General features: G+C 48.3%; 1 protein-coding gene across 1 annotated transcript; it reads left to right on the top strand.

Annotated features, from left to right (window-relative positions):
• The first annotated feature begins 7,870 nt into the window (after positions 1–7,870).
• GAST (gastrin) lies at positions 7,871–11,808 on the top strand. The gene is made up of 3 exons (XM_043900956.1): positions 7,871–7,890; positions 11,261–11,476; positions 11,623–11,808. Exons 2-3 carry the CDS (start codon positions 11,266–11,268, stop codon positions 11,724–11,726), a joined length of 315 nt encoding a protein of 104 aa, XP_043756891.1. The 5' UTR covers positions 7,871–7,890; positions 11,261–11,265; the 3' UTR covers positions 11,727–11,808.
• The last annotated feature ends 4,091 nt before the right edge of the window (positions 11,809–15,899 follow it).

A 15,899-nucleotide genomic window follows, 5' to 3' on the forward strand; every position in this document is an offset into this window, starting at 1 on the left:
AAAGCAACTAGACTCCAATAAAAATTAAAAAACATGAATTGAGATTCCACTCACAATCTGTAGAATGGTTACTGCCAAAAAGACAATTAATAACCATTCTTGGTGGAGAATGGGGAGAAATGAGAACCCTTATACATTGTTGGTGGGAATGTAAAATGGTATGGCCTCTGAAGTAATAGTCTGTCACTCCCTAAAAAAAATTAAACAGATTTACCCAGTGATCCAGCCATTCCACTCCTAGATATATACCCAAGAGCATTGAAGACATATAGTCACCTAATACCTTGTATATAAATATTCCTAACAGCGTTGTTCACAACAGCCAAAAAGTAGAAACAACCCAAGAGTCCATTTGATCATGTTAATTGATGAATGAATAAATAAAATGTGGTAGATCCATACAAAGGAATATAATTTGGAAAAAAATTAAAAGTACCAATGCATGCTATAACATGAGTAAATCTTGAAAACCTGATGCCAAATGAAATAAGCCAGACACGAGAGGCCATATTTTGTATGATCCCATTTATATGAAATGCCCAGTCATATCTCGAGACAAAAAGTCAATGAATAGTTGCCAGGAGAGAGGAGGAATGGGGAGGGACTGCAAAAGGGATAAGGGTTTTCCGCTTGGGGTGATGAAAATGGTATTAAATAATGTAACATTTGGGCAACTTTGTGAATATCATGAAGGCCCCTGGACTGTATACTTTAAAAGACTGAATGGTGTGATGTGTGAACTATATCTCAGAAAACAGGTTATATGGTTGTTGGGATTTGTTTTGTTTTGTTTGGCCACACCTCAAGGAATGTGGGATCTAGTTCCCTGACCAAGGATTGAACCCGTGTGCCCTGAGGTGGAAGTGAGCAGTCTTAAGCACTGCACTGCCAGGGAGGTCCCCTGTACTTTTTAAATTGCATCCTTTCAAAGTTCAGTGGGCAGATTATGAACAGAGATTTTGCCCTTGCCACATGGCAGCACACTACTTTGGCTGGTGAATGAAAATAACTTCTGCTCTCTGCCAGGGATAATAATAGAATGAGATAAGTTTATAAGAGCAGGAGAACTTCGGTAAAGCCTAAAGAAATGCACTGCCCCCTCGCCCTTTCCTGAAATAGCTTTTCACAAAAGTCAAGTGAGGTCACAGGTGAAACCAGCCATCAAAACCTCCCATTTCTCCTTAGCCCTGCTGTCTGCCCATCTAACCAACCTCACACTGGCTCAATAAATAGTAGAGTGAAGGGAAGAGACACCTTGCCATGCAGTTAGCAGGAAAGCAGCGAGGAAAGACTTGTATTTAAATCAAGCTTATGAAATCAAACTGCTAAGTTCAAGTCTCAGTGATGAGCCCCATGTCCTGGGCAAATCACTGTGTTGGGTTTGGGATGGACTTGATTGAATTGACTTTACCCAAGCCGTTAGTGGTTTGGATGGTAAAGAATCTGCCCACAATGCAGAAGACTAGGGTTTGATCCCTGGGTCAGGAAGATCCCCTGGAGGAGGAAATGGTAACCCATTCCAGTATTCTTGCCTGGAGAATTTCATGGACAGAGGAGCCTGGCAGGCTACAGTCCATGGGGTTACAAAGAGCCAGACACCATTGAATGACTAACACATACACACACATACAAGCTGTTATGCTTTCACCAATGCTGACAGATGACACAAGACTCCCAGGTCAGAGACGAATAACCTTATTACTTATAATCCAGTGAGCAGCACGATTTGCATCCATTCCCTCGCGCCTTGAGTTCCTCAGCTGGTGACACAACATTGGACCCAGGTGGATGATTTGTGGGCGGTAGTTGCCGCTGAGGAACCCTGAGCTTGGGGAATCTCCCTTCCCATTGGGAGATAAACAGCTACATCCTTCAAGGCTATTCACTCCAAACACAACCCTGAGACATGGTCCAGGTGAAGAAGTGCTCCTGACCTTGCATGCTTGGCATCCTCAGCAAGAACATTCAGAGATGCTCCAGATCCATGATGGATTGCTTCATTACTTCTCATAAGAATCACCAATCTCTCTGTGCCTTCGTTTTCTCAGCTATAAACTAGGGGCAAGACAGTCACCCTCCTCACAGGGTGGTGATGAGGATTAGCAGACATAAAGCATACAAAGTGCCTGCCATGGAGGCCTGACCTTAGAAGTGCTCCCTAAATTTTAATCCCATCATTTTGGGAAGGAAGAGGGGAAAATGTGTTGTAGATGTCATAAGGCTTTCCATGGAGGAGAACTTCAAGATCCAGGGGGATAGACAAGGTCTCCCTGCTTACTTCCCTCCCCACTGCCAGCTACCTGTGGTACCTTCAGCCATAGCATCTTACTGTTTCCCCTTCAAGAGAAAAGGCAAGAAGAGCCTCTCAATCAACATTGTGTCCTCGGAGTCAGCACAGTGCCTGGCACAAAGGGAGAACTTAGAAAAATTTTGTTGAATAAATAGATGAATGAATGAATGGGAAAGTGAAGGCATAAAGTCTCTAAGCAGGCAGGAGGGTCTGGGATGAAGGACCCTGGTGGGGGTTGACCTTGAACAGGATTATGCACCCCCCAGTATGGAGAGGAGAAAAGGATGGAAGGCAGACTTGAACAACCTCAGTCATGGTAGAGAGAAGGGGGCTGACTTCAGATGACCCTGAGAGTGAAGGGAAAGAGATGATTCAAAAAAAGAGAGAGATGATTCACAAGGTTGCCAGGCAACAGTGCAGCTTCAGCATATTAATCTGAAATCAAATCAACTGTCCAGTTTCAGGAACTTTCCTGTTGACAGGGTAAAAGAGATAGGAACCGAGGAAGGGGTGATAGCATCCTCTGCCAGGAACTGGGGACCAGCCTGGTTGAGTTCTGAGGCAGGACCAGGGCAGCAATCTGGAGCATCACACACAACTGAAGTGACAAACCTCGTGGCCCGGGCTGGGGATGAAAGTGAGACCAGGAAGGGTAGGTAGTTTGCGAGGACTCAAATGGGAGAGGAACTGGGGGTCCAGCAATGGTAGATTCAGCAAGAGCCAGGCTTAAGGAGAGAGGGTGGAACAGAGGTTGCAGGCAAGCAGAGGCAGCGGTACGCAGAGACCAAAAAGAGAGATTAGGTTCACAGCTCAGCCTCCTCACCTCCTACATGTGGGACCGGGGCAAGCAAGTCAACCTGGCTGACCATCTCTGAAATGCACCTGTGTACAGAGTCCTCTCACGGGTACTTTCAGAATTATTTTCCCACTTAAAACCACTATCGGGAATTCTCTGGCAGTCCAGTGGTTAAGACTCAGAGCTTTCACTACTGGGGGCCCTGGTTCAATCCCTGGTTGGGGAACTAAGATCCTGCAAGTTGCGAGGCGTGGCCAAATAAATAAAACCACCACCTGATCTTGCTAAACGAAACACTTGCTAATATTTTATTATTAAAAAATTCAAACACACAAAAAGTTGGATTTTAGTGTGAACATTCATACACCTATCGCCTAGATTCTATAATTTATATTTTGCTGTTCTTGATCTCATATCTATCCAGCTGTCTATCTTGTTTTTTCATGCATTTCAAAATAAATGCACAGTACACTTTGCTCTAAGCACTTCATTAACGAGAGTTCAGCATTTGCAATAGTTTTTTAAAATAAAATTGGCATACCATGAAATGCACAAATCGTAAGTGTGCATTCAGTGGATTTTGACCAAAATGTGCATTCAGTGGGTTTTGACAGTCTGTAAACGGGGTTCCAGTCTTGATTTTGAGTGTTAAGTGAGGCGATATGCTCTTATTCAGCAGGGGGAGGCATTCACGTTAAGATATGGGAGGCAAAACAGGCCCCAGGGTGGAGACCAGGATGTGACCAGGGCTGCGGGAGGCAGAAGGTAGATAGAACTGAGGAGCTGGTGTGAGGCCTGCCTGCAGGAGGAGGCACAAACCTGCAGGGGAGGAAAATCACCAAGGACACAGGGGACATGGATATTCTGGGAGTCAGCCAGATGCCACAGCGCTGAGGATAAGCCTGTGGAAATGAAAGCACCAATGATAAAAATAGCAGCTCTTACTTAGAACTGGGGGCTTCCCCAGTGCCTCAGCGATAAGGAATCCGTCTGCAGTGCGGGATACACAGAAACACAAGTTGGATCCCTGGGTTGGGAAGATCTCCTGCAGGAGGAAATGGCAACCCACTCCAGTATTCTTGCCTGGGAAATCCCATGAACAGAGGAGCCTGGTGGGCTACAGTCCATGGGGATCATAAAGAGTCAGACAGGACTTAGTGACCGAACAATAACAGCTTAGAATTTGCCATGGGTCAGAGACCACGTGAAGGCTACAGGCATCTCCTTTAAGCCTCACCGCCACCCTCCGTGTAAGTAAGACCCACCCCCCCACACCCCCACCCCACCCCCGCCCAGCGTCCCCTCATGTCTGTGTCTCGCCTTAGATGGCATCTGGGAAGTGAAACAGCTGGGACTGGAGCTCAGGGTCAGAGCCCGCTGACCCCATCCTCTCTTTCAACAAACTCCTGCGCACAGACTCCCGCCTGGGCCTCACCCCAGCTTCTGATGTCAGAGGACCCGGCTGCAGCCTGGTGTGGGAGATGGGTTTCGAGCTCCCAGGGTGAAGTGTGGGCTGAGCACAGTTCAGGCCCAGGTGGTCAGCAGATGAGAAGGCGAGGGACTTCCCTGGTGTCCAGTGGTTAGGACTCCGATGGCTAGGTTAGGACTTCTGGTGGCTTGGGTCCAATCCCTGGTTGGGGAACTATAAGATCCTACATGCCGCATGGTCTGGCCAAAAAAAAAAAACAGGCTCCTTGCCATAGCCTTAAGACTAGTCCATGGGCTTCCCTTGTGGCTCAGCAGTAAGGAATCCGCCTGCCGTTCCAGATGACACAGGTTCAATCCCTGATCCAGAAGGATCCCACATGCCTCAGAGAAACTAAGTCCCTGGGCCACAGCTATTGAGCCTGTGCTCTGGAGCCCGGGAGCCACAGCTACTGAGCCACTTGCCACGACTACTGAAGCCCAGGCGCCCAGAGCCCGTGCTCTGCCACCAAAGGAGCCACCGCAGTGAGAAGTAGAGAGCAGCCCCTGCTCACCACAACTAGAGAAACGCAACCAAGACCCAGTGCGGCTGTAAAAATAAATAACTAAATAAAAGTATTTTTTAAAAAAAGACTAGCCCTGCTCTCCTCTTCCCCCTCGTGTCAAATTCCTTCCTCCTGCCCAGCCTTTCTGAAGGTGAGAGGCAGGGCCAGGGAGCGAAGGCAGAGGCTAAACCTTGGCCCGAGAGCATCATGTGGGCTGTCCTCTCTTGGTCCTTCACGACCCTCAGACAACAAGTGAGGCCAGAAGTCGTGAACCCATGTCCCCCTCCCCTGCCCCTGCCCTGGGAGGGACAGGGGATGCTCCAGTGGACACGAATGGCACCCAGGTGTCACTGCTTGTCCCAGCACCTTCACACCCTCCAAGGCCCCATCACCTGAGGCGGGTGACTGAGTCATCACCAATCTCTCCTTTTTTTTTTAATATCAATAACCGATTAGGAAGACAAGCATGGCCTCCCAGATAGCAGCTTATCAGAGATTCCGCAAGACCGTTCCTGGCAGGCGGAAGTGTAGTTGGGGGCACTGGAGAGGGGCTGGGGGGAGGTTGCCCTGGAGAGTTTCCCTCCCCAGGGAGGATTCTCCTCTTGATGGGGAACCATTGTTATGGTCTATTTTGTGTGTCCCCCTCCACAAGAATCTAAACTCCACCAAAGTCATGAGAAGGTCAGTGATACACCTTATTCCTGGGGCCTCATCCAGACCCTGGTTTTCAGCACACACTCAATAACTGAAACAAAAATGGACTAGAAGAACAGCCAAAAGCTTTGAGGAAAAAAAAAAAAAAAAGCTTAATCACATTGGAAAAATCACCCACCAACTCATGCAGAGCTTGTTCTTGCTGACAGAAACCTTCAAAAGGCTGGAATCCCTTGGACTCACTGTCTAGTGTTGCCGTGATAAATGACCGCAAACTCAGAAGCTTGAAACAACACAAATTCAATCCCCCACAGTTCTGCAGATCAGGAGTCCGGGTATAGCGTGGCCCGCTTTGCCAAAACAAGGTGTCACCAGGGCTTCTTTCCTTTCTGGAAGGGCCAAGAATGAATCCAAGTTCAAGTTCATCTGAGTTGTTGGCAGAGTTCAATTCTTTGCAGCTGTGGGGGCTGAGGTCCCTGTTCCTTGCTAAAGGTCAGCGGGGACCACTTATGTCCTTAAGGCCACCTGCATCCCTCATCTCGTCCTCCCTCCATCGTCCAACCAGCAAGGGCTGATCCTTCACACTCAAGTTTTTTGCTTCATCCTTCAGCCACATCACTTCTGCTTCAAGCCCAGGAATGCTCTCTGCTTTTAAGGGCTCATCTGATTAAACCGGGCTCTCTCCAGTCATCCAGGGTGAACTTCCTATTTTAAAGTCAGTAATCTTAATTACATGTGCAATGTCTCTTTTGCCACATCTTCTCAGGTCCCAGGGTTTGGGTGTGGGCCTCTTTGGGAAACCATTATTCTACCCACCATATCCCCACTGGGAGGAGAAAGACCCCAGCACTAGGAAGATAGAGATCTGAGTTTCAAGCCCAGCTTTCCTTGATCAATCGTGTAAACTCAGGACAGGGATTGCTTTGCTTGTCTGAGCCTCAGTTTCTTCATCCATGCTCGCACTTATGTCCAAGTATCACGGAGAAGAGCAACTACATTCATTCTCGCAGAGGATTTAGTGCCTGGCACTCTGCACTTTTGTTACCATGAGGACAGGGGAGGGGGCTGGCCCCCAGGTTCTGGGACCTGCTCTTCAACTTGGTAGACCCAGAAATTGGATTTTCTGGTGTTAAAGCCAGGATTCCACACCTGGCCTCACAAATTCCAAAGCCCTCTGCACACCAATTGGTGTTGGCCCCTGAGAGGCCCAGCCTCCATAGCCTCCCTCCCTGCCTCCTCTTTCAATAGCAACTCAGGGTGGGCGTCCCTCTGAGCCATGGCAAGCAGGAGTGAAAACCCTGGATTCAAAGACAATGCTTTTTAGGGAATGACGTTCTTCAGTCCTTGGAAGGGAAGAAGCTACCCTGTGTATGCAAGATCTTACCACATTCGCCCTTCACTGCAGCCATGTGAGATAGGAATGAGTGATAACCACTTCACCAATGAGGCTAACTGAGGCCAGAGAGGCTAAGGGGAGAAGATGCAAACGAATTAGATGCCCACATTGTTCTGTGCCCTGTGCTTTAGGTATATCTTCTTTTTTTTTTTTTTTAATTTTCATTTATTTTTATTAGTTGAAGGCTAATTACTTTACAATATTGTAGTGGTTTTTGTCATACATTGACTTGAATTAGCCATGGATTTACATGTATTCCCCATCCCGATCCCCCCTCCCACCACCCTCTCCACCCGCTCCCTCTGGGTCTTCCCAGTGCACCAGGCCCGAGCACTTGTCTCATGCATCCAACCTGGGCTGGTGATCTGTTTCACCCTAGATAATATACATGTTTCGATGCTGTTCTCTTGAAACATCCCACCCTTAGGTATATCTTCTTAAAGACTTCTCTCTAAGTTATTTCTTTCATTTCCAGGGGGAGAAAACAGCTCAGAGAGTGAGGCATCTGCCCAAAGCTGGAAGAGAGCAGTGCCAGGAAACCCGTCCCTTTGCCAGAGGACAAACTCCCCTTGTGAGGAGAACAAGCAGTTTCTGTGATTGTGAGACCCCCACCCAACCCCCGCGTGCCCGTGAGCACCCACTAACAGTAGCCCTCCACCATCGCCTGTTGAATGAGAGTACTGGCTTCTATTCTGTGCAGTGGCCACCCTTCCAGGCCAGAATACTGGAGTGGGGAGCCTTTCCCTTCTCCGGGGGATCTTCCCAACCCAGGCATCGAACCCAGGTCTCCCGCATTGAGGGTGGATTCTTTACCAACTGAGCCACAAGGGAAGCCCGTTGAATGAGAGTTCTGGTTTCTATTCTGTGCAGTGTCCACCCCTCCAGAACCAGCCTACAGAACAGCCAAGGCAGCATAACCCCCCCCTCAGCAGAAATCAGGTCTCAGTTCCTGTACAACCAGAGCTTTGAGGAAAGCTTATAATTTTCCGTTACCATAGCAATGAGAACATCTCTATTCCCCTTGGATGTGAGCAGAGCTGCTCCCCACCCCACCTTTTCTCCCAAGCCCCCTCAAAGTCCCTTCCATCTCTGAGATTCTGTGATTCAATTAATTATCAACAACGTCTGCCCCGTTTTTGTCATTTTCATGTACTCCATCTGCTGAGTCACTGAGTCCTGCTCCAGATGAGACTGGTTATTTATCAGAACATTTGGCTACTGGTTGCCATGGACACCTCACAGCCTGCTTCTCTCATCACCTATTCATTCTCAGCAAGACTGGCTGTGAGCGTGGGTACCATAGCCCCTTATGCAGAACCCAAGGGACATCAAAACTCCCCCAGACAGGGAGGGGGCCTGTTGACACATGAACAAGAGCAAAATCTCTAGTCTCAACTGTGGAAAAATCGAACACAGCCTAGAGCTGGTTACATCCATCCAAACAAGGTCAATGCAGCAATTTATCAAATAAGTCAACCAAACATACCATTCGATTTTCTGGTTTTCTGGCAAACCCTTTAGTCTGTTTGTTAACCACTTTAAGATGTATTTTTATATTGAAAAGTGCAGATTAATATGTTACTTTGAAAACAAAATGAGGGAGGGAGCCCGGAAGTGTAGGAGCCTCAAGGAACTGGCTGGGGGCAGGGTGGGGGTAGGAAGGAGTAGGGGAGGAGGGGCAGACTTGAGAAATGATGGGGAGCCCCAAGCTAAATCCAGCTCAGTGCAGAGGGCACCAAGGGCATGGGAGGGGGGGAAACTCAGGATTTTCCAGGTAAATCAGGTGAAGGGGCTTCAGAGGCAACCAGGATGCAGCCACCAGGTGGAGAGAGAGGGGCCATCAGCCCACGGCCCATTGCTTCTGATAACTGTGGCACATCCTGTTTGCAGAGCCTGACAGAGGGGACAGGGGATCAATACCTCACTCCACACTCACACACTTCCTGTTCTTCAAACATCAACCTGTCGTGAAACACTCTTTTCTCTGAATCTAAGGTCATTTGGTTCATCTAAATGGGATGTGGTCCAAGGGATGATCAACAGGTGTCTGACCCCAAGGACACGGCAGGGGACTCTACCCCTGACCCCAGGGAGCCTGTCTCCCACCTACCCTCATGTCCAAATGAAGAACTTGCCCCCACCCTGCTCCTACCCCTCACGGTGAAGGTCAGCTCCCCTTCTCTTCCCCCACATCCGGATGACAGATTGAGGACAGGGTGGGGCAGGGGTGAGGTACCTGTGCCCACCCCTATTTCTCTGCAGTGGGGAGCCTCCCCTCCTGGGGGAGGAGGGCTTGGGAGGGGCCTTGAGGGTTTATAAGTCAGGGCTGGAACACCCAGCAGAGCAGAGGAGTGAGGCTCCAGGCCAACAGCAGCGTCACACACCTCCCAGCTCCACAGGTGAGAGCACCTAGGAAGGGGGGAAGAGGATGGGATGAGGGTTGATGGGACCCCTGCCCTCATCAAGTTACCAGGCTCACATCTCAGTGTCTCCAGCGCTGGGACCCTTCCTTTAGCCCAGAGCTGGGTTAGGTCTCAGCTCTAGGATCCACCCTGGCATCCCAACCCTTGCCTTCGAGCTACCCCACTCCCTCAACCAGGGCCCTGCCCTGACCCTCTGACTTCATGCTCACCCCAGCTCTGAAGGGTTAGGATGAAGGCTATCTTCCCATCTCTCAGGTAAGAAAACGGAGGCCCAGAAGGAGATGTGACTTGCCCAAAGTCATACAAATTGGACAGGGTTGGAACTGGAACTCATCTCAAGCTCCTTCATAGACCAGCACTGCCTCATGGAACTTTCCATGATGGTGGTAATGTTCTGTAGCCTCACTGTGAGATACAGTACTGGCCAGCCATATGTGCACTAGAAATATGGCTGATGTGTGAGGAAGGAATTTTTTTAATATTTATTTTCATTTGTTTATTTGACTGCCCCAGGTCTTAGTTGCGGCATGCGAACTTTTAGTTCCAGGATGTGAGATCTAGTTCCCTGACCAGGGATCAAACCTGGGCCCAGTGCATTGTGAACTCAGAGTTATAGTCACTGGACCACCAGGGGAGTCCCAAGGAATTTTTAATTTTTTATTAATTTAAATGTAAAGAACCATGTGTGCCTGGAGGCTGCCATATTGGACAGCATTGCTCTGGAGCATGGGTTTTTCAACTTCGTTTCTTTAGCAGAAGAACGTTTTCTCTCCCAAAGGAAATTTAACAGATAAAACAGATGAAAGAAGTATTTCATGTATACAAATGTGTTCTTTGAAGGCAATATTTTTATCATTTGCTTTCAATAAAGCCAATCAGAACAATGAGCCTGAAAGAACATGAAACTGTTGAATCCTCAGAATAGAATTTTAGATTTGTTTGAGCATCCATTTTATTTTTGTATTCTGGTTTTCCCAAACTTGGCTCACCTTGATACAGAGCTACAAATGGTGACAGTTTCAGGGTCTTTTTTTTCAACTGGTAGATTGTAATCAGAGTAGAGGTACATGCTGAGTCACTTCGGTCGTGTCCAACTTTTTGCGACCTCATGGACTGTAGCCCACCAGGCTCCTCTGACCATGGGGGTTCTCCAGGCAAGAATATTGGAGAGGGTAGCTGTGCCCTCCTCCAGGCTATCTTCCTGACCCAGGGATCGAACCCGTGTCTCTTGTCTTCCGCATTGACAGGCGAGATCTTTACCACTAGCATCACCTGGGAAGAATCCGAGGATAGTCCTTAGTTAAGTGAAAACGGCAGCAGAAACTTCCCTACCACAGTGTGACCCCACCATGCAGTGAAGTTGCTGTGGGCTTCAAAGAAATGCTATGTGCCGCTGAGTGTGTATATCCCATCCATATTACTATTTAAAAGTTCACTTAAAAAAACAAAAAAGTTCACTTAAATCACAAGACTTAAACATTGTAGAGCCACTCACATGGCCTCAAATTCTACAGAACAGTTTGGAAAGCCTTGCTCTGAGTTACAAATTCCTTGCCTTTAAAAAAGGCAAAGCTTGAGATTGGAGGATCAGGGGAGGAGATGGTAGGACCAGGAGGAACAGTCCACAAGCCCATGCAGAAGTGTCAACCTGTCAGCAGGGAGGAGGGTCCACCCTGCCTCTGGGTGCCTGGACAACCCCACCTTTACGCTCAGTCCCTCTCTCCTTTGCAGACAAGATGCAGCGACTGTGTGGACATGCACTGATCTTGGTGCTGGCTCTGGCCGCCTTCTGCGAAGCTTCTTGGAAGCCCCACTCCCAGCTGCAAGATGCGCCTGTTGCTCCAGGGGCCAATAGGGGCCAGGAGCCACTCAGGATGGACCGGCTGGGCCCAGCCTCGCACCCCCGGAGGCAGCTGGGGCTTCAGGATCCGCCACACGTGGTTGCAGGTAGGAGCTGCTAACAACCGTCCCTGCTTGCCTCACCCTGCCTGGTTTGGCCAAGGCGCCCCCAGGATGGCCCTGGCCACAGTCTCCAGAGCCTAGAAAGAGTCCTTTCCCCCATCCTCACATCCTCTTCCACCTCTGACCCTCAGACCTGTCCAAGAAGCAGGGGCCATGGGTGGAGGAAGAGGAAGCAGCTTATGGATGGATGGACTTCGGCCGCCGCAGTGCTGAGGAAGGGGATCAACATCCCTGAGAACCGAGCTTTGGAGCCCAGTGACCTCCCAGCCCAGCCCAGCCCCATGAAACACACATCAAAATAAACTAGCTTCCAATGGATCAAGTTGTGTCAAGTGTCACAGGGCAGGGGATGCAGGTTGGGGCAGGGCTGAGCTGGGAAAGAGGGTTGAGTACTGCTCCAGGGGCAGAGACCATGGCTACGTCTCCTCCGCGTCCCCAGAGCCTAACGTAGAACAAGACTCTATAGTCTATAGTGCGGGGACTTCCCTGGTGGTCCAGTGGTTAAGACTCCACACTTCCAGTGCAGGGGGGATGTGGGTTCAATCCCTGGTTGGGGAACTAAGATCCCACATGCCATACAGCACCCCCCCAAAAAAAACCCACTCTATATTGTGTTTGGGAGAATAGACAGCAGTGTCACAACCAGAGTGAGCTTTCTAAAAGAGAAATCAAATCACACCACTCCAATCAACCCTCCAGCGCTGCCCATTGCAATTAGAATACAACCTAGGCTCATTGGGACTTCCCCCGCAGGCCTGTGGTTAAGACTCTGTGCTTCCACTGCAGGGGACACAAATTCAATCCTGGGTTGGGGAACTAAGATCCTGTATGCTGAGTGGTCCAGCCAAAAAAAGAAACCTAGGCTCCTTGGCAAAGCCTCAAGATCTAGACCTGCGGTCTTCATCCCCCTCATGGATGCCAAATTTCCTTCTTCCTGCCTCTTCCTTTCTGCTACTCAAACACGCCATGCTCTCTCCTGCCCCGAACCTTTGTCCTCCTTGTTCCCTGTGCCTGGAATGCTTTTCCCAGGCAATAAACATGCCTGGCTCTTCTTTTTCTCCTGGGTCTTGGTTGAAAGGCCTTTTCCCAAGAGGCTTGCCCTTTCTGCTCCTCACCCTTCACACGCAGCCTCCAGTAGTCTCTAATCATAGCATAGTATGTCTGTGGAGCGCACTTCACAATCTGTAGTTGTTCTGCTTGTCAGTTTATTGTCTGCCTCCTCAGTTAGAAGGGAGACTCTGTAAGGGCAGGGACCATGTGTCCTTCTTCCCTGCTGTACCCCAGTGCCAGAACAGGAGGTACCCCATAAATATTTATCACACGGATAGGCAAGCGGCTGGCACACACACGTGGCATTGCACCCATATTCTCTTACTGCTCTTAGGCCTGTCACAGCATCCTGCCATAGGCACTTGCTACTCTCCACCTGAAGGCTTTGGCAATGTAAAGCAGCCTGGAAATTCTGGGGAGTTAGTGCCTCTGGAAGCATCTCTCAGTCAATGACAGATTGAAAGTTGGAGGATAAATACTCCACCTCTGGGATTTCACTGACAGTCCAGTGGTTAAGACTTCACCTTTCTGTGTAAGGTTACAGGTTCTATCCCTGGTAGGGGAGCTAGGATCCCACATGTCTTGTGGCCAAGAAACCAAAACAGAGGCAATATTGTAACAAATCCAATAAAGACTTCAAAAATGGTCCACATCAAAAAAAAAAAAAAAATCTTTAAAAAGAAATGCCCCAGCTCCCTCGCCCCTGGGGTGGTCGATTCTGAAATGTATGCTACTCTGTCTTGCAGAGATCCTCAGCAGGACTCAGCCCTAGTTACCCGTAACAGTAACCTGATCAGCAATCTCCTTTCTTGGCTCCCTTCCCTTCCCTGTCTCACATCCTCAGGCTGCTCCTGGTGTTTCCTGAGATCACCACTCAAATAAACTAGTTGCTCTCAAATCCTTATGTCCCAGTCTGCATCTGGGGGGACTCATCCCAAGACAGTGGGTACTAGGGGAGTTGTAGGAAGCAAACCCTTGTGATGGGATTCTGAGATTGGGTCCTACACCAGTTAGACTCCATTGCTGTGTTAAGTAGGGTGCTCATAACCCCTGAAACATCACAATCATCTGTGGATTTTCTCATCTTACATCACAACTCCATTCTAGTGAGCCTGTCTCTCTGAGCCTTTTGACTCCTTCCTCAATATTCAGGTGAGGCAATTCAGGAGTCTTCAACTCAATTGCTGTAGACTGTTTTTTGGTCTGAGCTTCAAGGAGTCATTCCCAGTGAGGCATTAGGCTTCAAGTGTCTTTGCCAGGAAATTAAATCCTGAGTCATAAGAAAGTACTCTTGATGCTTATATCAATAAACTCTCCCCTGGGAATCCCCTGGTGATCCAGTGGTCAAGACAGGGTGCTTTCACTGCTGTGGTCCAGGTTCAATCCCTAATGGGGGAACTAAGATCCCACAAGCCATATGGCACAGCCAAAATAAAGTAAAATAAACTTTCCCCTGGTGGCTCAAATAGTAAATAATCTGCCGGTAATTCAGGAGACCGGGGTTTGATCCCTGGGTTGGGAAGTTTCCCTGGAGAAGAAAATGGCAACCCACTCCAGTATTCTTACCTGGGAAATCCCATGGACAGAGGAACCTGGCAGGCTACAGTCCATGGGGTCACAAAGAGTCAGACACGATTGAGCAACTAACAGTTTCACACTCCCCTAGCCAATCATTCTACCATTCTGCAGTTTATCCCCCTGGATCTACCAGCCTCAACAATCCACTCCATGTATGTTGTCCTGGTTCCTGTTGGTACATATTATCCAGGTTATTCAGGTCCCGCAGCATTTGGGGGTGAACAATCCCTTTCTTCTGTTATGTGGAGCAGTACTTCTCCACATGCTAGGACCTCATGTTAGCTTTTGATTTAGAAGCCCTTAAGGGAAGCGGGTGCAAAACTCAAGAAGCATCATCGTAGGAGGCATCCGCCTCAAGGGAGCCTTTGCACTCTCCAGGTAAAGGTACGCTGCTTCACTTTGACAGGACAGAAGTCCTTCTTCCAGCCCAGAGGATTTCTGGAAACCTGGAGTTCAAGATTCTTTTACTCTTTTATTTAATTGAAGTATTGTTGATTGATACTGTTGTATTCACTTATGGTATACAGCAAAGTGATTCAATTATACACATGGACACAAATCCTTTTCCATTATGGTTTATTACAAGGTATTGAACATACTTCCCTGTGCTATCCAGGCCCTTGTTGTTTATATATGCTTTATATAGTAGGTGGAACTCTGGTAAAGAATCTGCCTGCCAATGCAGGAGACACAAGAGACATGGGTTCCATCCCTGGGTTGGGAAGATCCCCTGGAATAAAAGAAATGACAACACACCCCAGTATTCTTGCCTAGGAAATTCCGTGGACAGAGAAGCCTGGTGGGCACCGTCCATGTGGTTGCAAAGAGTTGCACATGTCTGAGCACACACACGCACACACAGTGTGTATCTGCTAGTCCCAAACTCCTAATTTACCCCAATCCTTTTCCCCTTTGATAACTGTAAGTTTTTTTTTAATGGGGTAGGAGATTTATTTATTTGGGCCTCGCTGTGGGGCTTGCAGGATCCTAGTAGGGCTTGCAATCAGGGATCAAACCTGGGCCACGGCACTGAAAGCGCTGAGTCCTAACCACTGGGAATTCCCCATAAGTTTGTTTTCTATGTCTGTGAGTCTGTTTCTATCTTGTAGATAGGTTCGTTTGTGTCATATTTTAGATTCCACATGAAGTGATATCATATGGTATTTGACTTTCTCTTTCCAACTTCTTTCACTTAATAAACTCTAGGTTCATCCATGTTGTTGCAAATTGCATTCTTTCATTCCTTTTTGTGGCTGAGTAGTAGTCCATTGTGTATCTGTACCACATATTCTTTATCCTTTCATCCGTTGACAGACATTTAGGTTGCTTCCCTGTCTTGGCTATTGTAAAATAGTGAAGTTGTGAACACAGCATGTATCTTTCCAAATTAGAGTTTTCTCTTGATACATGCCCAGGGGTGGGATTTCTGGATCGTATGGCAACTCTATTTTTAGCTTTTTAAGGAGCCTCCAAAAGGTTGGAATTAAAGGTGCCATTAAGGCACTAACTTGGGGATGTGTCCTGGAGGCTGGGACGCAGGATGTACTTCAAACCAGAGGTTCTTAAACAGTGCTGTATCTCCAACAGCCAGAGCACCTGGAGCCATGAATCGAGCAGGAAGTGGCCCTGCGACCATCACTGCTGGGCAACCACCTCAGAAATCTGTACTTCCTCTCCCCACGATTCTGGACACTTCAGGTTCCTAGGGGAAGATGCTTCCACAAGGGAAAACAGTAAAGATTCTCCTAAACCTAAAGTTACAGGGGCTTGCTTTAAAAAG

Source organism: Cervus elaphus, chromosome 5 (assembly GCF_910594005.1).
Source record: "Cervus elaphus chromosome 5, mCerEla1.1, whole genome shotgun sequence".
Lineage (NCBI taxonomy): Eukaryota > Metazoa > Chordata > Mammalia > Artiodactyla > Cervidae > Cervus > Cervus elaphus.